The 24,090-nt window shown below is 35.1% G+C and overlaps 2 protein-coding genes across 2 annotated transcripts; one reads left to right on the plus strand and one right to left on the minus strand.

The window, feature by feature from the left end:
* Positions 1-8,931, minus strand: LOC117334491 (glycosylated lysosomal membrane protein B-like). The gene is made up of 6 exons (XM_033894148.1): positions 8,833-8,931; positions 7,278-7,553; positions 6,444-6,653; positions 5,037-5,264; positions 3,372-3,664; positions 1-1,949 (listed from the first exon to the last, which is right to left on the minus strand). The coding sequence occupies exons 1-6, from the start codon at positions 8,923-8,925 to the stop codon at positions 1,766-1,768; spliced, it is 1,284 nt and encodes a 427-aa protein (XP_033750039.1). The 5' UTR covers positions 8,926-8,931; the 3' UTR covers positions 1-1,765.
* A 6,567-nt stretch (positions 8,932-15,498) lies between these two features.
* On the plus strand, positions 15,499-24,053 carry LOC117334862. Its single transcript, XM_033894693.1, has 2 exons — positions 15,499-16,837; positions 20,144-24,053. The coding sequence occupies exons 1-2, from the start codon at positions 15,874-15,876 to the stop codon at positions 20,776-20,778; spliced, it is 1,599 nt and encodes a 532-aa protein (XP_033750584.1). The 5' UTR covers positions 15,499-15,873; the 3' UTR covers positions 20,779-24,053.
* Positions 24,054-24,090: the final 37 nt, after the last annotated feature.

The following is a 24,090-nucleotide window of genomic DNA, read 5'->3' on the forward strand; positions in this document are numbered from 1 at the left end:
TTAATGTAACTGAAATTTGTTTATTATTTCCACCAGTTAGATACAGTTTTTGTCACACTTGCCAACTGTAAGGACTTTCTTAGGGATATCAAATAGTTTCAAAGTTTCAAACTTTAATAAAGAAAAATTAAAATGAACCTTCAGGTGAGAAAATAATGCCTTAATACAACATATGCATAGTTGCTCTATCGTGTAGACAATATATATAAAAACTTGAAATTTTAAATAATGACGTAAATTATGAAATTAAACTTTTATTTTCTCTGTCTTGACAAATGTTCAGTTATATTATTATTATAAACACATATTAACTATTTTTACATACATGTACATCATATCACAGTCTTTCGGTACATATTTCTACAAGCAAGAAATAAATTGGTGATCTATTGCTCATATCACATACTGTTTATCTACAAAAATATATCAATTTGTAAGGTAGCAGGGTACAGTAGCTTGGTCGGTTTTTGATAAAATAAGTGGCCATAGTATGTCTTATAGATTTAAATGTTCCAGAATAACTGGTCATGCTTATTAAGGTATTTATAAGCTACATCATAGTTGCGATGGTAATTATAAAGAAGTGAAAACTGTGTTTAAAGGTATTTTTCATTATATATACAAAATCTGTGAAAAACATATCCAGGAAAATTTTTTTCGAACACTTGTCTAAAATCAAACAACAATTTCATGTTAATAGAAAAACTGATAATTCAACATAGGTACAACATTCGTTTTTTTTTTTGCAAAGTTCTCATGAATTGGAGGTTGGAAAATTTGACTACTTGTAAAGATTTGAGGCTGGCCAAAATTCAATCTCTGATCAAATACAAGTTTTATATCTTGAAAAATGTTAAGACATACACTGTTCACTTCAAAACGACTTTACAAATTTTAGTAAAGATATTACTTTAAAATTTTGATACAACCCTTAACAAAGGGGTTGATTATGGTAGAGAAATATCACAAATGGCCAGGCCCAGCTACTATGGTCTGCAACATTAAAAAAAAAGTTTTTACATTTTCAAATGCACAACTCTCTTGCTCACCATGCTGTATAATTCAAACATACATTTAATAAAAATATACTCGCTTCTTTCCATTTTCATTTTTTCACAGAACACAATTCATTAAACTTATGGGAGCAATCATTAATATTAAATTATCATGAATGTACAAGAACACAATCAATGGATGAAACAGTGAGTATTTGAAATCAATTGACAAACATAATTCATTTACAATATATACAATGTATTCTGATATCAGCTCATGGCACATTCTTATTGTCAGATAGATACAGGACACTACCATCTAAATACAATAGGCAAATCCATGTATGTAGTTTGTAAACAATCTCATTGTTATGTCTAAAAAAATATTTATTTGGCACTGGAATGAACATTAGGGCTATTCCAGTAATACATCTAGGACATGTTAGGTTTGTCAACAGGAAGGAATTAAAAAAATGATTTCTTTTAAACAGTTCTATATAAATAAACATATTTTCTCCTGCGACCTCCATGCAAAGAACATCTTTATTTCCGGAGTCCTCCTATGTGATACATACTTTTTACTTGAATAGCCCTTAATAACATTGCCTATACATTTTTCATTTAAACTTTTGTTTTCTTCCAGACATTCGCAGTCTCGCACATACTCATTATACACAAGATATCTCTCACTCTATCAGATGTGGTATTTGACACAGTCATTTACTATAGATATCAAAGATCACTCACTACTACGTCATATACCAGCTTTCTTAGTTGATCCTGTTCTCCGAGAAGCTTGGGGAAGTGGATTTACGAAACCTTTTCTTCACACACACAAAAACACCACCAAAGACCATGAGGACAATAGGAAGACCAAGACCTGCAGATATCACCCCGATCACAAGTGTGGATATTTTGTCTGCCGGAGGAACCCCATAGCCTAGTGATCCCGTCCTAAAATACAAAAAAAATTATCATTTAAAACAGACCAGTTGATGAAACATCAGAATCTCAGGATATACATTGTAACCGAAAGTATGCGGAATGTCATCTGATATATACTGACATTTACTCAGAATCAGATGTTATACATTCTACGTTATAGTCAAACCAGAAAAAAAAAATTTGCTTGTATGACCTCTCATCAGAATCACATCAATTTCGGCCAAAAATATTTGACACATATAGATCTACACTTAAACAATGATTAAGGACCAGAAAATGTTTTCTACTTTTAGCCAGAGAATTGTTTTTAATACAATAATGGTTGACCATTCTTTTATCATTCCTAATTTTTCAACTTCAAACTGTTAGTAATAAGATGAGACATCTTGCAAGTGATTGATACTGGTTCTGTTATAACATCAACTTGGATTCACAAATGAAATATTTTAAACATTGATTGGTTCTGGTTTTATAATGTTTAATGTTCTATAAAAAGCCATGACCATTTAAGGATTACCTCCCTTGTTTGTTAGCTGTACATGTATGTGTAAGGTGAGAGTGTGTGGGTTTTGGAAGGCTGTGTTATGTTCTGATTACTTCCCTTGTTTTAAGCTACGTGTACATGTGTAAGCAATCTAATTGAAATATAGATACTCATCCTCATTATGTTACATGAACATCTAACGACATCACATAAGGGGTCACGTTCTGGTGACCTTTGTTATCTCATTATTTCACTTTCAGGTGGAATTGTCAATTTTTTGATGTCATCGATCTCACCCATTCGTCACATCATACATCTGAAGCTAACCATTTCGGTACAACATTATATATAGCTAAATGCTTCGTTGGATGAAATGACTTCAAAACAGATTGACAGATTATGCAAGCTATGCACTCTAGTCATGCTATTTTTCACATACAAACTTCACTTCAAGATTCTGTCTGTAGTAATTTGATTGGTTAATCTAAGAGGTCATCCTGACGTGACCCCTTATGAGATGTCACTAGATGTTCTTGTAACATAGTGAGAATGAGTGTCTACAGTGTATATTTCAATTAGAGTGTATGTGTAAGGTGAGAGTGTGTGGGTTTTAAGAGTGTTCTGATTACCTCCCTTGTTTGTGAGCTACACGTGTAGGGCGAGTGATTGTTTTGGCAGGCTGTGATATGTTCTTGTTTGCCTCTGTGACAGCACTAAATTATCATATGCCAAGTTCATTGTGCTATCTCACTATAGTATAATGTCAAATACACCTAACAGGACTATTCTATTATCATCCAAGTTGATGTCCCTGTAGAGCATAGTGGAATTTCTAGGTCTCTTTTGGTGGTCTAAAAACAGTGAAATGGCTATAACTGTCGTTATCTTTGGAGGACACTCTTTATTACTATGAAAGTAGTGGGGAAAAAGAATAGTTCAGTACTTACCATGCTGTGTAGTTATTCTTGGTGAAGAATCCATCCTTAGAAAGCCCAAAAGAGAAATTGGAATATGTCATTTTAACATCACCAATTTTATCTGCTTTATAAAAAGCATAAGCTATACTGTTGTTGATAAAATTTGTGGACATTTTTTCTGCCACTGTCAGAGTTTGTGGACCATACTTCTTCACAGCAGTTCCTGCGGCGCGAGACCTGGTCGCCTTCATATAACAGATTGGCTTCCATTGTAGGAATCCACCGTTTGCTTTTTCTGCTGGTCGACTTACCAAGTTGTTTATCTGAAACCAATATTCAAGTATTTACATAAATAAAATTCATCTAGACCAGATTAAAAAATATTCATAACTACATTGTACTGATAAAAATTAATTTAAAATATTAAAATTAAAATACATATTATTATATTGAAATATTGATATGTAAATACATAATTCAAAGTTCATCCCATTTCAATTGAAAAATAAAATTCAACAAGAACATTACAATCTATTATTACAGTTGAACATAAAAATCAAATACACCATTTTGTGTATGGTATATGCTTTTCAAAGCCACTTGTTGTTCAGATTGGTAATCTAAGACAGACATTACATTTCACCAAAATATTAGTAAGCTGGATATTGTCAGATCATTATCCTATGTTTATTTTACACAATTAAATGCCTCAGTCATTAACAAGAGTAGAAATATGCAACTCATTATTTTGAAAAACACTACCGATATTCAGAACAGGGTCAAAAACTGACTTCCTGATGGTTATATGTTAATTGGAACATGTTTACTGAACTTATTTTTTAAGATAATTGAGAACTCTCCTGATATCTATTATTACAAACACCAAAAACCACAGGAAGCTTTAAGGTAACTTTTAAACAAGTTTATGGATGATGTAGCAGGATCTACTCTGGATCGCTGTATGAAACACTCTTACAGTTATTTCCAATTCCAATGTTTATTTATCGTCCATAAATAATCTTCTTCACAGATGAAGGGGAGGGTCTGACACTCAGAGAGACAACTCTTACATTAATGTAAATTGGAACTTTCATAATAGATCATTTAAATGATGTAAGGTGCGCTGAATAATATAATACAACAGAAATATATATTCATGTCTGACCATGTCAAAGTTCAGTATGGAATGGCACTATCCCAAAAAGCAAGGAAGTGCATTGACCCCTGTCATCGTAAAAACAGCCTGATCTCTGAACTCTACAGAACAGGTTTTAGACAGGTATATATAAGGCACACGTAATACTATAATACTGTATGTTTTTATGTTAGTACAGTACCAATATGCAAAGTTACAAATAGAATAAAACACAAAAACACATCAATGTCATAAGATAATGACACAACGATAAAGGTATATCTTGGTATTACTCCTGCAAACTACAGGTAGTTTCATTCACTAATTGAATGTAGTGTTACACCTTGAACGCATTAGAAAATGTTTAAATTTAATTTATTTATAATCATATACTGTTGCAGGGCTTTTTCTTTTTGGTTCCGTTGATTGGCCCCATTCCCAATTGGAATTATTTCATTTTAAATTCAAATTCCCAAAATTGGCAGTTTACTCCTGTAAAAATCTTTCCCAATTCACCAATTTTCTTCCCAAAATGAGACAAAAAGGCTCCATCCACTTACAGAAAATACACCCGGCGAGTACTCGTCATCAATAGACTTGACATCCTCTATAGCCATATCACCTTTGTCTGTGTCCATACTAAAGAAGATTGTCTCCACACCGTAGCGGGCATTAGACATATTTCCTGTGTCAATATCGTGGAGAATGAAGTCAAAGTGTGTGATATCCTCATTGTATTCCAGATGAGGGAGGTCATCTGATCTATCACCGTGGTCAAACAGGTGGAACTTTAAAGCAGAAATTTTTATTATTTATATCTTCAGAATGTCATTGATAGCTATATATAGTTATTTACAGGCAAAAACACACAGGCATGAATACCCTTCTGTCTATTTAACATATGTAATCAATCATGTAATTCATAATATGGAGCATAGGCTAGGAAGTTGTACCAAGCCCCTGTGATAAGAAAGACAATATATGTATGAGTTCTAAGAGGGCTGATTGATAAGTTGTGAGCCTCACATTAAAGGATTTGAATTTTGCCGGACATTATTGTATTATTTTTCAACATAATCCCCTTCAGTATCTAAAAAGTATACACTTTTATAGATTCCTTTTCTTGGCGGTTCAGAGAGTCATCCATTGCATGTTACAGTTATGGTTAGGGTGTCAGTTTTGGAAATAGATGAAAATCTGATGGAGCGATATAAACTAACCAAATGAGACCAGTCCTTGGGTACACGGCCCTATATAGTCAGAGAATAGCATTACTTAAAGAGAACATCCTCGAGTACCTCCTTCAATACGAGGCTCACAACTTATCAATCAGCCCCGGTACAAACATTCTGATGTACATGTAATATAAGTATTCTATATATTTAGGCAAGACATTTCCCCTGCTGCTACACTAGTCAATACATTTCCAAGGGAGCATAAATATGACCTTTCAAAAGAGGTATTACGAAAAATGAAATGAAATGGATCATTAACATTCTATAGCAAAGCTACATCAGACTTCAGTTCATTGTTTTCATGATGGCATGGAGAAAATCTAAAATAAACAAGAACTCATCAGCTGGAATTGAGAGGTTGGGAACCTGTAAATTATGGTTGTGATGATATCAGAGCAAGGTGATGTGCTGACTAAGGAAGAAAATGTTTAGGAGTCTTCTCATTCATACCTATTATTTCTTTAATAATTCAAGACAAAAATATTTTATACCAGCAAAAACATAATTTTGGCCATTTTTTTTTTATTGATTAAATGTAACACCTTGGTATAGCTGCTAATGAGCTAAACCCAATAATATTCAAACATGACATACTACAAGCACTTTTATTCATCATCTATTCAAGGATGCAGCTACGATATAATAAAAGCAGAGTCTATGGACTTTAAAGATGAAAGTTCTGGTATTAGACAGAACTGTATAGGGGATTATGGGACGGATAAACATACGTACCTGTATTGTTAGGGAGCCGTTAACAATGACAGTTGATTTAGTGGGATCCGTCTGGTGGATCTTTAATACTATAAGTTCATCTGATGAAGTGTCCATCAGATTCTCCCACTCTGTGTCATCAGCTAGGAAATCGTACACCGTCAGCTCAGGGCCAGATGTGCTGTAGTGGGAGAGGTCTGCATCGTCTGAAGTGTCATTGTACTGAAATAACTGGTAAAGACAGCAAAAGTAGGTCTGTCAATTATTTTTCCATTAATCTGAATAATCTTAAATGACAGATTACTGTTTGGTTTTGTAGAGTTTAATCTCCTATTATCATCCGTGGTCATGCAAGGACGTCAGAAAAATTATAACCAAAAAATTATATTAAAATAAAGCACAATTTTTATTTCAGAAAGAAACTATATGTACCATAGAATGGAGACACATGAATATATGATCAGTAATTGTTTATAGTATATTTCTATTACACAGTGAAAGCATTAATCAATTAAACTATTACAGTAACTGTTTCTGAAAATATTGTTTGTGGAGTTGATTGCCCTGTGAACAGCCTAGATCATTTAATTTTATGGAAGGGTTTCTTGTGTATCTAGTAGCTGTAAACTTCATTAAATTTATTGAAAACAATTTTGAAATTCCAATTAGTCCACAAAAAGAGCAGCTAAAAGTAGGTAGCATAGAAGAACTAATTCATCCAAACAATTACATATATTTGAACATGTCCAATTCCTCTCAAGGATATTCCAAAAAGTTGGCATGTATGAATTTGTAAATATAAAGGACCAGCTGTTCATAAACATAAATAATTAAGTTTTTACATGTTTTACCTACCCTTGTGAATATGATGCCATAAGAATAGAGAACTTTAGTGAGAGGATTTTTGGCGAAAATAGCTCCGGCTGTGTCATTTGAACGCAGTTTGTCCCAGTTGAAACTCAGCTTGTCATGTTCTCTATCTGTTAGTGTGTTGGTCCGGATCACCAGTGCGGTGGGAGTTCCCACAGTGGTGAACACAAAGTGTAAGGTGTCTTCATCACCCCTTGCCTTTACATAGGCCAGTCCCCCTCCGCACTCATCAGTACAGTCTGGGTTCAGGTATGTGTTTAACTGTAACAGTGAATTTCTTATATCAGCTACAAAATTTCATTTGACTCCAGAAATTAACATATTAACATATTGACACGGACACAAGTCAGATGAGATATACATGTATTTATCCTGAAATAACTCCCCTCCCTAGTATATAAGTTTAGTATTAAAGTTTGGGGAGGGCTTACTTGTGAACCACTTTTTAGCTTAGTAATCCATACAGATCCCAACTCTGTCCATATCACAGTGACTTGGAACTAATTCCCAACCCATGGTTCATACATTTGTACATTGTGTTTTTAATTGTTATTTTACATACTATGATATGGACTTTAAATCTGCTGTCACAGTTTCATTTTCTATCAGAACTCTAATTATAAGTATAGTACCTTATTTGATGTTACCCTTTTTTTCATATAAAAATCAAGTTTGTATCTGTATTTTCAGGCCTATAGTGATAATAAATCATCAAGATTGATGACAAATTACATACCTACTGTAATGGCATATGCAGAATTTATGTGTAAATTTGTTATTCCCATGCTGAGGCTTAGATCTATTAACTGTGTCTATTAGGGTGCACCTAAAGAGTGACCATGCAGGGAGTGACGAAGTGAAATTTTGCATGGAGTTAGATAATGGTGTCATAAGTATATCACAGAAAACAATATCAAAAATATTAATTAACGAATTCCTGGGCATGCAAAATGTCCCTGGACACTCCCGGGCCACTCATACACCAGTCTATATACATGTATACATGTAGACAGTTGAAAACAATAACCAAAATTTCTAGGTAGTGTAGACAGTTGAAAATATAGTAACCTAAATTTCTAGGTGGTGTGTTAAACACATGTGTTAGACTTATACGATAATTTAAGTTGACTTAAATTTTATTGTTAGAACAAGTAATTATAAATGTGGCCCATGTTCTCCAATAGAGGATTACATGGCGAGAAACGTATGACGGGGGCTTGTCGGCGTCAACACAAAAGACTCAAACACTGTCAAATGTGATCCGACATAAAGAACAATGAAGTGTACCCGATGCCTTGTCCAGATTTCGTACTTCGATGCACTGAAACAGTTATCTATCTGGTGTACATAATGTATATTTCATCTGATTTTAGACCGCATAATTTCGATATTAAAACAACAAACAAATATACAATGTAGAATACAAAAATGATGTTCGTAGAAACTGATCGATTGATATTGTATTCGTTGTAACCCTACTAACGTTTGACTGTCCTTACATTTTATCTAAATAACATAATAACATACTATCTTAGCTTACCTGTCGTTTTGGTGTGTAACCATTAGTTAAAACAACAAATGCTATGGATACCAACACAGAGACAACACGTCCTAACCCTCTAGTGATCGCCATCTTGAAAGTGGTTGAAGTCACATGATTTTTATGTCACAGTCAGCTGACCATTGTTATTTGACGTTGAGTAAGAGTTATCTCCCCTTGAACGCATCAAAGCCTAGTAGGATTTTCAGAAATGCTGTGGCGCAGGTCCTTTTCAGACGCACATATTGTCACTGTAAGAAGTATGTAGCAATATATGAAACAAATGAAATCAAAAGAAGAGGAGTTTGGCATCCAGGAAATGTGAAGAACCCCAGATTCATTAAATTCTTTTAAATCAAGGAGATTATCATTTGATTTTAAAAAGAAAAATCATAATTAAGGAACTTTCCTTCAATTCTGTTATATTTTCATAGTGTACAATTTCAATAGAATAATGGAATTCCCTCCAGTGTGGGGACGTTGGTGGAATTGGAGCCAGGACCGGTGTAATTACGTTTAAAATGGACCCCCGTGAAAAATGGATCCATTTCAACCGGGGTTCCGTGGAAAACGAAACCAAGTATTAAATTTACTTTACATACCGGTTGAAAATGGACCCCGTTGAATAGTGAACCACATGAAAGTATTGTATCTCGGTACCAATTTACATTGCCATAGACGTTGCAATAAGATATGCTTACATAATACAATGTATAAACGATATTGAAGGACATTAGTAAAATAAAATGGCCAGTGACCTTTGATATCACATTAGGCTGTTATGAGAAGTGTATATACAATGTACATGTATATAATACTTATGTACATTCATAAACACTTTAACTCGTGACATCTGGTGACCAGATAATGACCATTAGCATAACTTTAAATATCATATATATTTATATATCGACATTGATTGATAATTTGACCCATGACCTTTATTGAACAAGATAATGACCTTTCGTATAACTTTACACTGTTCATTGTTTAAGAAAAAATGCATATAAAATGTCTCTGAAAATGTGTACGATATTGATTGACATTGATTAATAATTTGACCTTTGACCCTTAGCGATCCATATAATGACCTTGGCTATAACCACTATGAATGTCCTACTAACGCATGGTCCTAAGGATGTCCTATGTGTTTTCATTTTACATGAGATTTATGAAAACCGTCTTAAGGTTTTTTTTCACTTTACCGAGGCTGTTAGTTATTGCATCTATACGTCATCACTGCTAAATCAAAATATCGATTTGTTTCTTTTCAAAACACAAAGCGTTATAATCAGTGGCCAAAGATTGGTAATTAAAATCGTCTCCCGGGCGTTCTATCGATGTTAATATATACATTTGTATGTCGAAAGATAAGTGCATTTGTGCATATGTTGGGGGTTCAACATCCATCACTGGGTTATATGAGGATGGGTGGAGACATTGGTATATATTGTTTTGAAATGCATTTATACGAAGGTTGATATCCAAACTCCCATTTCTGATAGAGGACAAGACATTATATAGAGGATATCTAACAGTGTCTTCAGTAATACCAAATATATTTCACGAGTGGGGCTAATATTTTGATATTTTTCACGAGTGCGCAGCACGATTGAAAAATATCAAAATATTAGCCACACGAAAATCCTACCCCGTATGCTAACTAGGACTACAGCGATAATTTGTAAACAAAAAAAGTAGTTTCCCCTGTCCAGGTGCTGACATATATGTCGGGCTTTCTGATTGGTCAATTATTTTGGTATTTTCTAATCATTAATTTGATTGGTCAAATCAGCAAAAGTGATATTTTTCATGATATTCTTCACTAGTGAAAAATATCACTTTTATAGAATGAATAATTTTTGATATTTCACTGGTAAAAATGTTATAAAAACTGTTATGTTTAATATTCTAAATTATCAAATATCCTAACTCTACCAGACAGATTTTTTTTGAAGTATGAATTATTTTGATTGACTCATTATTCCTTGCCTTAGTTCTGAATTAACACTCGTCGGTGCCTTGCGTGGAAATAGAATGATGTAAAAACCTGTGTGGTGTAGTTTTATCTACCATTTTATTATATACGCTGTAGATACAGAGATATCATCTGATCACCATCCGATCACTGCTCAATTTCAACTTGAAGTTGCACGATATAAAACTTTTAAACAAGGCTATCCCGTCCCCGCTTGGTCAAAGGCTACAGTTGATAATCTGATAGCGTACCAATTGTTAGTTGATTCCGAAATCAAAAGTCAATCTGATTTAAGTCACTTTGACGTCACAACACACATCGAAATGCTATGTAAGCAATTGACCCTTATACTGCAAAATTCAGCTCAACATTGCATTCCACGCTCGAACTATAATCCCGGGTTAAAGCCATACTGGACCAAGGACGTCCGAATGTCTCATAAAATCGCCAGAACTAAACGGAAAATTTGGATACAAGCAGGAAGACCAAGAGGAAATCAACATAGTACTTTCCGTGATTATGAAGCTGCAAAAAGACATTTTCGGATGATCCATGAGGAAGCATATAATGACTATGAAACGAACTCAAACAGAGAACTCGGCGAGGCGGCTGATTGTGGTATTCGCCTGTTCTGGCAGTTGATAAGGCGACGCAAAAGACAGCCACTGAAGATTTGTAACGAAATCCGAGAAAATGATACAACAGCTCGTGACCAGGAAAAAATAGCATATCAATTTGCATTTTTTTTTCGAAAATCTATATCACTCCTCAGATGATGATACCTTACCCGAAATCACCGAGAACTCGTGTGATGAACATAGTGAAGAACTAAGCCGTGAAATCACATTCGACGAAGTTAAAGAAGCTATATGTAAAAGTAAATTACGGAAGGCTCCGGGAGTCGATGGAATAACAAATGAGCATATTAAATATGGTGGTCGGACATTAATCATTTACCTAACGAAATTATTCAACATTGTTACAATCAGTCCTAAAATTCCTGAAGGATGGAAAAGGGGTGTTATTATACCAATATACAAGGGAAACAACAAACCAAGATCGGGCCCCGGAATTACCGCCCATTACACTTTTGCCTGTAGTATATACGCTATATGAAAGTATTCTCCACAGACGGCTCACTTCATGGCTTTCGGAAAATTGCCCAACCTTTCCAAATGAACAACAACAGGGCTTCCAACGTCAGGTCGGTTGTCAAACAGCGTCATTTAATCTTCAGGAAACACTCTATGCCAATATTGAACAACAGAGCAAAGTGAATGTTGCTTTCCTCGACATAAAGAAAGCATTTGATACTGTGTGGCATGAGGGACTCATACAAAAACTGAAATCAAAAGGAATTAACGGAAAAATACTTACCATCATCAACAACACATATACAGAACTAAAAAGCACTGTACTATGTAATGGAACTAAATCTCGTTGGATCAACATGAAACGTGCATTGAGACAAGGAGGGACTTTGTCTACATTATACTATCTGATCTTCATTGACGATCTTCTGAATGACTTGATGGATTCAAATCTTGGTTCGCCGTTAAACGCATTACGCTGTTGTAGCCCTACGCTCGCTGATGACATTACATTATTAGCGCTGTCGCCACGTTCGCTGCAATGCATGCCTTCTCGATATTTGCGAAAACTATTCATCCCAGTGGAGATTCTTATTCAGTGCTACAAAAAGTTGTACTATGGTGTTAGGTGGACGATTCAACAACACTAGCTTTCACTGGAGCCTAGATGGAGTGGAATTAGAAACAAAAGAGGTCCATGAACATCTTGGAATTCTAATATCCAGCAATTTGTCCTGCTCGAAGATAGAAAAAAGCTGTTAAAAAGGACGCGCATTGCTTTTCTCTGTTCTTGGAGTTGGAACACATAACTGTAACATCAATCAAATGACATACCTTAATCAATACAGAAAAGTTGTATTACCATCGGTACTATAAGGTTGTGAAACTTGGAACAATATTCGACAAATTGATAATGAAAAACTATCATGTTTCCAACATCTAGCAGCTAGGAGAATACAGGAGTTCCCTGCACACACGCGCTCTGATATAGCAGAGAGTATGTTAGGTGAAATTGACAGAAGAAAATTACAGTTCCTATACCGCCTTATAAAACTTCCAAATTATTTTCTGGCAAAGAAGGTATTTCTAATTCGTTTATATACCTACCTTAGCAATGACATTCCAGAACAAAAAGGATTTATACCCGATATGTGCAATCTACTGACTAAATATAACCTCATGGACCTGCTGGAACATTATATTCTTACCAAGATAGATTTCCCATCAAAGTTGTCATGGAAGTTACTCATAAACACTTCAATCAGAAACGTCGAAACGACCCTATGGCCTGACCGAATGGACCAGGAAAGTGCTTTCTCCAGATTCAAATGTACCCATCATCAGATCTATCCCCATGGACTTTGGCTTAACCCCAAATCATCCCCAGACCCTGCTTGTGCGCGCTTCGTGTCAAAATTACTAACTTACCCTCCACAGAATAATGAACAGAGATGCACATGTAGCAAATGTGGAAAAATAAGATCTGACATCATACGACATTACGTGACGCAGTGCGATTCCACACATCATCATACGACATTACGTGACGCAGTACGATTCCACACATCTTGTAAGAGACAAATTCATGACAGATGCCCTAGACTTATGCGATACAGAAACTTGTATAGTGTTGGACAATACTGCCGACGAAGAGTTTGTCCAGATATTATTTGGAAAAACCAACGATAGAATTGAAGATATCAGAACTCTACAGATGATGGCCACTCGATTCCTGAGAGCTGCATCGAATGTATATCTTGCAGCTGAGGACAGATTCTAAAACACAGGAAAAGCGCGTCGCGACGCGAACGCGATGACCCATTTTTTCATTTCCTTCTCTTTTGAAAATCATTGACTGTAATACCAAAAAATAATTGCTTTGTATTTATCTGTATTTTCTGTATCTCTTTAAGAGGAATTAAAGAATGAATGAATGAATCTACGAGGAATTCACAAACTTTGCCCGTGTGGTGTGGTTTTATTTTTAATTTTATCATACATTATATCTACGAGGTATTCACATTCTATGGGTTTTCCTTCCATGTGTTTCATTTACAAATGACTGTTACACTGTTGACCCTTAACATAACTGGCGAGTCCTAGAAGGACGAACCAACTGTATGATGGTATTTCACATAATCATGAATGTGATATTGTTTTACACTTGAGTTCTCCCCGAGGAACTTCGGTTTCCTCCCATCTGAAGACCCTCCCCGCGCTTTGAACAAAAGTTGTTTCGCTTGTTTTGAATGTTTCGCAAACGTTGTAAATTAAATAAAGTTTTGTAAAACTTACATAAAATATGTTTCCCACTTTCCAAGAAAATAGCTTTTTAATGTACGAAAGAAATAATAATAGCATGTGCTTTGTGGTTTCTACAGACTTCCACAATCCAAGGGACACAACTTGTGTAGTCAGGTAGCCTGTGTGATCATTATCAGAGATGTGTTTTTCGCATGCAAAACTAAACCGACAGATGTTAATAATGAATTCTATTATATATCCAGATTTATTTTCCTCTCACTTTTCATGTGAATTTTGAGACTTAATGATTTTGCGATATTTCATATTTGTTTTGCAATATTCACATGTCTATAATGTATACAGAGTGCTCCCATACTATTGTGGGGAGGGTTTTTTTTTGTTGTTGTTGTGTTTGGAAAAATACTGAAAAGTTAGTGAATTTTGGAGTTACCTTGAAACTCACATTGTAGTGTATTGACGAAGCGGGACAGGCAAAATAATACTACTATACGTTACTTATACATTTTCTTTTCCTGGTAACTATGGAAGTATTGAGACTGGAAATTGCTCCACACCAAAGACACTATTAGACCACTCGATTGATTTGTGTAGAAAGTTTTGGGAAGTGATATTAAATGGTGTAGGAGTTGTGATCCGGTAACGCCACCGGACGAAAGGACGGATGGACGAAACCCTTTGTACGTGTACTATCTCCGCCAACTTTCGTTTGCTATGGTCAAGTGAAGCGCACCGCTCCACCCTTAATATGTTTTATTAGGTTAAGAGAAATAATTACGCTAAAAAATTAAAAATCAAATTAAAAGTAAATTATTATGTGGCTTCACTTTACCATGGGTGTTCATTTACCATTATGGTATTTGACTCCGGTTCATTTCACCATGCTTCAAAATATAATGCCACACCGGTAAAACAGACTTATATGTAGATGGCACTTATTTCCACTAGTACTGCATGTGTACTGAGTATAAAGTATGTGTATATACTGCACAGGGATTGTTTACCAATGGATCTCCTAGCTCTGGAAAATGCCGATCTTGAAGTGCTATCAAAATGTTTAAAATATCTAATTAGTCATGACAGAGATCTATAGTAGATCTCTGTTCATTAGCGGTTGTCAAGCTGTGAAATCTGATAATTTCCGATGTTTTGATATAAATAAGAGCAGTGGCTACCTTTAAAATATGAATCCAAAACTTGCACGGTAGTCTTATCTGAACACTTGAACACGCATGTAATGTTGAATGTTTACATTTCCTTATACACCTCACACTGCAGACGACAGGTATTACGTGTACCAGTTACACACCAGAAAAGGTACGCGTGTGAAGTATGTACACGGGTACATAAAACACAATAACTAATCTGAAAACTTTAATTTTTAGGGAAATATTTCGAGAACCAATACCAGCATAACTCTACCACATTGTAACGGTAGCGGCTTTAAACAAAGTACAGGGATGATTGAAAAGGAAGAAATGAAATATAATGATGTAAGTATAATACTACAGAATGTGCGATAGGCTGTAAAACAACTGTACTTCCTGGTTGTTATCAAACATTTGATTCGTCGGACTGATAAACCTTTGCACCATAATTATGACGTCATGGTGTATATATGAGTTTTGGCATGCTCGAATAATCAGCTCTGCCATCAGATTGCATTCAATGAGTACGATATATTTGCCTGTGTGGTAGACGACTAACCTCATGGAGAAATGTACTCTTACAAGCGTTTTACAAACTCTGGTATACCCTACCACTATTAGGATTGTTAAGGGGGACCTCACGTCCGAGGAAGGTAAATATTTCCCGGACAAACGAAATAATGTCCTCACTTTATATGGACGCGGACTTAGGATTTATGTACCCCCTGCCGCCAATGCTGACCTGAGACTCAGATGTAAGGACTCGGATACTTCAGACCGAACGAGGCGGAAATCAGCTGATGCTGATGATGGAGAAGAGTATACTAACACAGAAAACCTATTCACTAACAACATATTTGTGTCCGATAAAACAGACTTAAAAGATAACCATTTCGCAGGCAAGGTTTATAGAAATGTTGCAGACATTCTGAGTGATATGCCGGCATCAGTGAAAGCTAATAGGCCCCTCTTCGGATGCGGTGAGGGTAATCATATTCGGATGATTTCTGAAGGTGAGGTGCTACAGATCGACCGGTACAAAGATGGAGCAACTAAGAACATCCTGACCGGCTCTGTAAATGGTGAACGTGTTTCCATACAATTATCAAATGGATCCGTCGACGTCACTGCCCTGCCAGATCCCAAAGCAGATAACACTGTGATAACTGCTGGTGATGTAATGGATTTCTATCGACCAAAGGAAATGGTATTTGAGGATGAAGATATACATCAGACATATGAAATAGAGGTAGGGCTTAATGTGTTACCGCTAAACGAGAAACCGTTACTTTGTGTGTGTTGTTCGGACGGATACAGCAGCGATCGAATCGAGAATCTTGACAATGACATGCTGAGTATACAGAACGTTTGGTGCCTGAACGTTAGGGAGGACGTAATGAGTGGAGTTATTGTACAGGTCATCAATACAGATAAGGACTCGTCCTTCAAAGCTGTGTTTGGCAAACACGTGGGAAGGGATCCTGATGATTTCAGCTTATACAATCTGTACGGCAAACACTTGTCACGTGAGTATCCATTGTATGACTTCTATAATTACAAAAACGAAAAAGGATAGGGAACAAAATTGAAAATATTTTTTGCAAGTATATTTATATAAATACAACTAAAGTATATATTTTCAGATGTGTATTATGGTTAGGCACTCTTGAACATTCACCGGTACCTGAGGTAGATATATGTAGTAGTCTTAGGTGTATACAACACGACGCATATATACTTTGTGTGAATCCATAGTCAAGGAAAGTGTAAATATGGTTGTCAAAAATTATTGCTTAAGTAGAATCTGTCGGATACGCCTTCGACATGTAATCACTCAAATCCGAACTTTAATCATACTCCTATATTCAGTGCGTCATTCCCTTTCTTTAGAATGATTCCCTGCAGGTAGGCCGTAAGAATCACACCAGTTGCACCCATTGCATTATCGTAGGAGGCAACTAAAGTTGGGATCTTATAAATACCCTTTCTCTTCTTTCTGAACAATCACTGTATCATAGCTGCACCTTGAACCCTAGGATCGATGTACAATATCTTCACCTTGTATCATAGATGTATCATATTTCATTCATCTTGTTCTTGGAATATATATATTATGAAGAGTTGACCTCTTCCAGTACGAACTCATTTTCTAGAACATGGGTTCTTATTATGACCCATTTCCCAGTGTTGCAAGTGTACAATGTAGCAAAATGACCCCAGTACATCGAAATATATACATTGTACAACAAGCTGTCTGGGAAATAAGTTGTCGTGTACTTTTAAAAACAAACACACATTTTTTCAGTTTTTTTTTTCCAATACATTTAATTTTAATAACTTTGAACATTGCTATTTCAGTGCAATTTTAACAAATCACTTAAGTTGTTACGTTTATCAAATTAATACTAAAAAAAACAGGTTATAATAGCGTATGGGGTAGATAATATTTATGTATTGCCAATAAATGAAGTCTAATTGATCAATTCATTCTAAATTGGTACCATGATATAGATACTTCCTCAGAATTTATTCGGTTTTTTTTTAAATGATATTGGAGTTAGAGACGTATCTACTCAATCATAATCGGAGGAAAGAAAAAAGCTTAATGCAGATTTAGGACATCTAATTTTATATTACTGTAACAGAATCACTGCCTCCGCTAGGGATCGAATATAACCCGTCCTGGCGTAGCTCAAGCACTTCTGACACCAGGGTTACATTACAATTTGAAAGTGGTCGATTGGCTGGTGTGTCCCCACAAGATAGGGAATGTCCATTATGTAACATACACATTTACGACGAGTTTCATTACATGTGTATTTATAAATGCGAAAATAACTCGGTGAAGGAAATACGTGACAAATACATACCAGAGTCCTATTACAAGATTCCAAGCACTATGAAAATGAAATGAATGTTCACGATTTACAACACTCGACAATTTAAGAATTAGGTAAAAAAAAAAAAAAGGGGGGGGGGGGGGGGGGTATGTATGTGCGTGCGTGCGTTCGTCTGGCGTGAACAATGAAATTGTGAAACTAATAATAAAAAAAAACGTATCGTATCTTTACTTCAAAATGTACCTAGATTAAACTTCAATTAATCTATCTCTTACATTTATATCATTGTACCGTCAATTATCTTGACCTGTACTTTTTATCCTCTAACATTTATATCATTGTACCGTCAATTATCTTTACCTGTACTATTTATCATCTCTTACATTTATATCATTGTACCGTCAAATATCTTTACTTGTACTATTTATCCTCTCTTACATTTATATCATTGTACCGTCAATTATCTTTACCTGTGCTATTTATCCTCTCTTACATTTATATCATTGGACAATTAATTATCTTTACCTGTACTATTTATCCTCTCTTACATTATATCATTGTACCGTCAATTATCTTTACCTGTGTTTTTTATTGTCTTACATTTATATCATTGTACCATCAATTGTCTTTACCTGTACGTTTTATCCTCTTACATTTATATCATTGTACCGTCAATTATCTTTACCTGTGCTATTTATCCTCTTACATTTATATCATTGTACCGTCAATTGTCTTTACCTGTACTATTTATCCTCTTACATTTATATCATTGTACCGTCAATTGTCTTTACCTGTGCTATTTATCCTCTTACATTTATATCATTGTACCGTCAATTGTCTTTACCTGTAGGTTTTATCCTCTTACATTTATATCATTGTACCGTCAATCATCTTTACCTGTACTTTTTATCCTCTTACATTTATATCATTATACCGTCAATTGTCTTTACCTGTACTATTTATCCTCTCTTACATTATATCATTGTACCGTCAATTACGTTTACCTGTACTTTTTATCCTCTTACATTTATATCATTGTACCGTGAATTGTCTTTACCTGTGCTATTTATCCTCTAACATTAATATCACAAGTTCAAGCTCACGTTCTTTTAATGATAGTTTTAAGCCAAAGTTTATCAGTAAAATTACATATTCAACAAATCCTCACATTCCTCACACATACTCACAAACCCACACTGGTTATAGCTAGAATAGTGTAAAGAAATGTACCTCACACTCTGGTAATTAATTTTACACAAGAGGTCTGAAAATAACGAATTCAGCCATAGAAATTACAGCAGTACATAATTTATTTATAAATACGTTATAGTTTATATATTCACGTTATGTATAGAATAATGAATAAATATAGATTGGCAAATTGCCCAAGACTGATTGAATTTGATAATACAGAACATATATTACGTCTCATATCATAACAGCGATCTCGTTTTTGGTTAAGGAAATGAGTTTGCCAGGTTGGTCAGATCTTTTTCTTTTCTGTGCATATTAGTTTTATAAATGTATACATGCTTGATCTAGTAAAATAATATTTTATGAACTTACTTTTCAACTCTGTATAGCATTGGCATTGGAATTCATCTTTTATATCTCCATTATTACAAACATTGCACTTTCTAAGGTTACGTGATATATCATAACATCCAAACTCTACTTTTAAATTATGTGATGACATTACCTATAGGCATAGTTCAATATGTTTTTTAACCAAAATTATCACTTAATGCTTATATAAGGCACACTTCAAAGTAGATTTAATCTTTTCTCTAAACTCTTGTTGAAATATATCATGTATCTTAATTTTCGACAACTTCGAAATCTCTATCGCTTTTATAATCATAATACCACATATATCTCACGAAATCAATTAACCCACACTGTTTATCTAACGTTTCTTGATAGCAGGCTTGCAAAATACTATTGTCTGAAGATACCCCTGTACCATTGTACAAATACAGATATATTTTTCAGCCGACTACATGGAACCTATACCTCGCCGAGATCCTGGGGTCCAACCGCCCATTTTACCATTTCGGCGATCTAAAAAGACAAGTGAAACATTACAACGCCTTCCCATGGCACCATTACCGCCAATACATGTATGTGATGGACCTCATCATCAACCTTCTCCGTCTGCAAAGGGCAAACAACAGTCTTCGTCACCGATCTTCACAGAAATGACTATTAAGGACGAAGGAACATTTCCAGAAGATGCACCACATCCACACAAACAAAAACCAATGGCAGTCACATCAGAAAACTACGTCAACATTGAGGAAAATGAGCCAACAGCGGCCCCACCTGTTTCACATAATGCACCATCAGCCGTATCGACGAATTGTAAAGACGATCCAAACTCAACTGATGAATTCAAGATGTTGAAGCACGATACAATAAAGATAGACAATATGACAATATCGGAACTTGTAGAGATGTTCCGGTTTTACAAACTTGACCACATGGCTGATGTCTGCATGGAACATATGGTTGATGGTGTGACATTGTTAGAGTTAGATGAACAGGATCTTAAATGCGAACCATTTTGCCTCAAGGGGTTAGCCTTAAAACGGGTTCTGTTACTCAAGCAAGGGCACCGACCGAAATGATGTCAATGACATTATTTGAAGAGTACAAACTGCTGGTGTTCATTGACGGAGCCTAAAACGCACTTGGACTGGTACTGTGATATCCACACATTAAATGAAGCAAATCCAAATAAATTCAGCGAAAACATAGAATACATAGAATACATATATGATCCAATACTAAACTGAATTAAGTCTTCATGTTCCGTCTTCAGCGTAATTTATCAATCTGCGTATGATGTATGATAACCTTATCAAAAATGATATTCCTAAGTATCACTCCCTCTCTGGTACCAGACAGTGACATACATATGCGTCTAAGCATTGTACATGATGCACCCTGTGTGACACTCCGCAAATACGAAGAAAAACATTTTGCCAACTCTGGTGTCGGTATATTGGACTATGAGGGATACCGTGTCATTGTGTCACCGATATAAGATTTCAAAGAACTGCCACTGTAAAGCGGTCACTATGGTTATCCAATTTAAGTCGACATCATTAAATGATTTAATTGTGTTAGTAGGACGTTAAACATTTACAACATACCTCAGTGGTACTGACAGAAGTAACCATAGTGGACATCCTATCTACCATTTTGTCTCTTTTATCTCCAACTAACCTAGTGTCTCATTGGAATTTCGGGCATTATTACCGCTTTTTATGTAAAAGGTGTTTCGTTTTTTATTGATGGTAACAATGTCTCTGTTACATACATCTGTGAAATATACATGTACATTGCGATATGTCTGGTACTAAGATAGACTTTCGGTAACACTGCTAACTATGTAAAGCATATGACATAGTAAAATGTCCGTTGTATGTCAGTTTGGACATGTACATCTATAATGTAAATTGACGTTTCACCATTAGAATTACAAATTTCAACCCAGACTTTGTCATATTTGATCTATGTATATTAAGTATGCCACGCTTTGTAGAGTTATCATCATTTGTTTAGAGATTTACCTAAGATGGACAACTTTATACTGTCGTTTTCATCATTTATTTTTAACCCACCACTTATATGATCATATGCCTATCTTGCAGCAAACTTGTACAATTTGTATTGTCAAGAAAGCATAACATATATTCTCATATTGTTAGAGATGCCTAATTATGAGGCCCCCTGAAAAATCTGGTACTTTCCTCCGTGTCGTCTATAAAGGGGACATTAAAGAGACCAAAACAGATCTGCAGACCCACCATTGCAACACTCGGGATCTTAAATCTTTCCCCACTACTCAGTCTTTCTTTTTATTTCTTAAATGATTTCCCCACTACTCATTTTTTCTTATTTTTTCTTAAATGATTTCCCCACTACTCAATCTTTCTGTCTTTCTATAGGTGCCGCCTTTGCACCCATCCTCATAGGACCATGGCTGTTAAACACCTAAATATAAACAAAACCTAGTAAACTGCTGACAACACGGATTATAATCAAATAAATTAACAATCAAGCGTGAGCCTAGCCTGGTATTACTCACACACACAATATTCAACCTTGTGCCCACAGGGGATGACATACAGTTATTGTTTTAGAACAAGACTCTTTATGTTCAAAATCAATTTTAAAGATCATTCTCATTTTCAACATTTTTTTTTTTAATTACCTAAGAAGATAACAACACCTGTGATTACAACGTGTGTGAAGCTTTGGTTTGTTTTTGTTAAACGTCCTATCAACAGCCAGGGTCATTTAAGGACGTGCTAGGTTTTGAAGTTGGAGGAAAGCCGGAGTACCCGGAGAAAAAACCACCGGCCTACGGTCAGTACCTGGCAACTGCCCCACGTAGGTTTCGAACTCGCAACCCAGTGGTGGAGGGCTAGTGTTAAAGTGTCGGGACACCTTAACCACTCGGCCACCGCACAATGTATATAAGGACAGACGTTTGTTGTTAAGTTTACTGGTTTTTTTTTTTTTTTCAATTGCTTCTAACGACCTTGTATGCATTATGTATGCCAATGCAGGTCAACTCACGGATACAATCACTTAGTGTAAAATGACAACATATCAATTTTGATTCTGATGTGTATTTTCTGTGTTGCAGATTATTTTTCCGTGTAATATACCAGGCAAGCTAAGATGATTCATATGTTAAACACCACTTACTAAAATGTAATCGCCGTTTGTCACTTACACATATTGCTCACCGATTGACACGTCGCGTGATATCCATGTGATATAGAAGTGAAACCGCGAGGTAGATTTAAACAAGGCCTTTCGCTAGTCTGTTTCAAAATCAATGTACAATTGATATATGCATGTTACGTAAAGCAATACGTTTATGTACACTAATCTGCTTGTGGAGACTTACAATCCAGAAGAAATTATTGGTTCAGCTGATCATATGATTTTTTATATATATTTGTTTGTAAAAGCACGGATAATATGAGCATGCTATTTCTATAGATAACAATCCGAGGAACGTTTTATTTTCTAGCTTTTTTAGGGTTCCACAATATATTTGAAGAATGTTATTTAATACTGTAAGTATGAATGTTTACCTTTTTTATTTAGCGAAAAACGACATGAAGATGTGACGTTATCATAACATTCTGATATTACGGGGTTATTCATGTTTCAGTTGAACGCCGTTATCAACATATTCCACGAACAAAAGTGATGCATCCTTATCATGCGTACAAAAACCACTAATAAAATATGTATTTGGTTATTGAAGCAAAGTGTGCATTCCGGAGGTATTTTTTTACTCTATAGAGGTTGTATATCTTTGTTTTATCTGTACTTAATAACTGACCCAAATGTGAATTACCGGTGACATTGACATGAACATCTTACAATATATAAAAGCGATAGGCTGAATAAAAGGTCTCGAAAAAACCCACACATATAATTCTGTAATAAAAGTAATTTAGTGCTAATTATGGATCTTTACAGAATTACATCCTCTCTTGTCAGTCTTGTATATCTCCTCCGAGACATTTTCAAAATGTACACTCATGCTGTTAAAATGTTGGGGGGGAGGGGTTGTAGTAAATAGATGTTCATATATGAATTAATTCCTGAATTGAAACAGCCTAGATTATTGTTTGGTAAAGCTACATTAATTATGGGGTTTATTTGGTGTCATTTGTCAACAACCAGTTATTGAAAGGCTAAATGAATATGGATAAGTTTCAATTTTGTAGTGGGTAATTAGGTACATATGTAATTTTTAATCTAGTGCAATGGCAACTTCATATTATGGTATCGTGGAGTGCATGTTCATCGAATAACAACCGATTTGTATATTTTTTGAATGTTAAAAAATAAAGTATATTGTGACAAGCAAGGCTGTTTTCATTGTTTGTTTCAATAAAATCAGCAAT

Source organism: Pecten maximus, chromosome 9 (genome assembly GCF_902652985.1).
Source record: "Pecten maximus chromosome 9, xPecMax1.1, whole genome shotgun sequence".
Classification (NCBI taxonomy): domain Eukaryota; kingdom Metazoa; phylum Mollusca; class Bivalvia; order Pectinida; family Pectinidae; genus Pecten; species Pecten maximus.

Bases quoted from the DNA above. Each gene is read 5' to 3' on its own strand.
- LOC117334491 (XM_033894148.1), bottom strand. From the start codon at position 8,925: ATGGCGATCACTAGAGGGTTAGGACGTGTTGTCTCTGTGTTGGTATCC. The intron at 5,265-6,443 runs GTACGTATGTTT...TCTGCTTTAAAG, and splicing joins ACGGCTCCCTAACAATACAG to TTCCACCTGTTTGACCACGG. The intron at 1,950-3,371 runs GTAAGTACTGAA...TTTGTATTTTAG, and splicing joins AAGAATAACTACACAGCATG to GACGGGATCACTAGGCTATG.
- LOC117334862 (XM_033894693.1), top strand. From the start codon at position 15,874: ATGGAGAAATGTACTCTTACAAGCGTTTTACAAACTCTGGTATACCCT. The intron at 16,838-20,143 runs GTGAGTATCCAT...TATATTTTTCAG, and splicing joins GTACGGCAAACACTTGTCAC to CCGACTACATGGAACCTATA.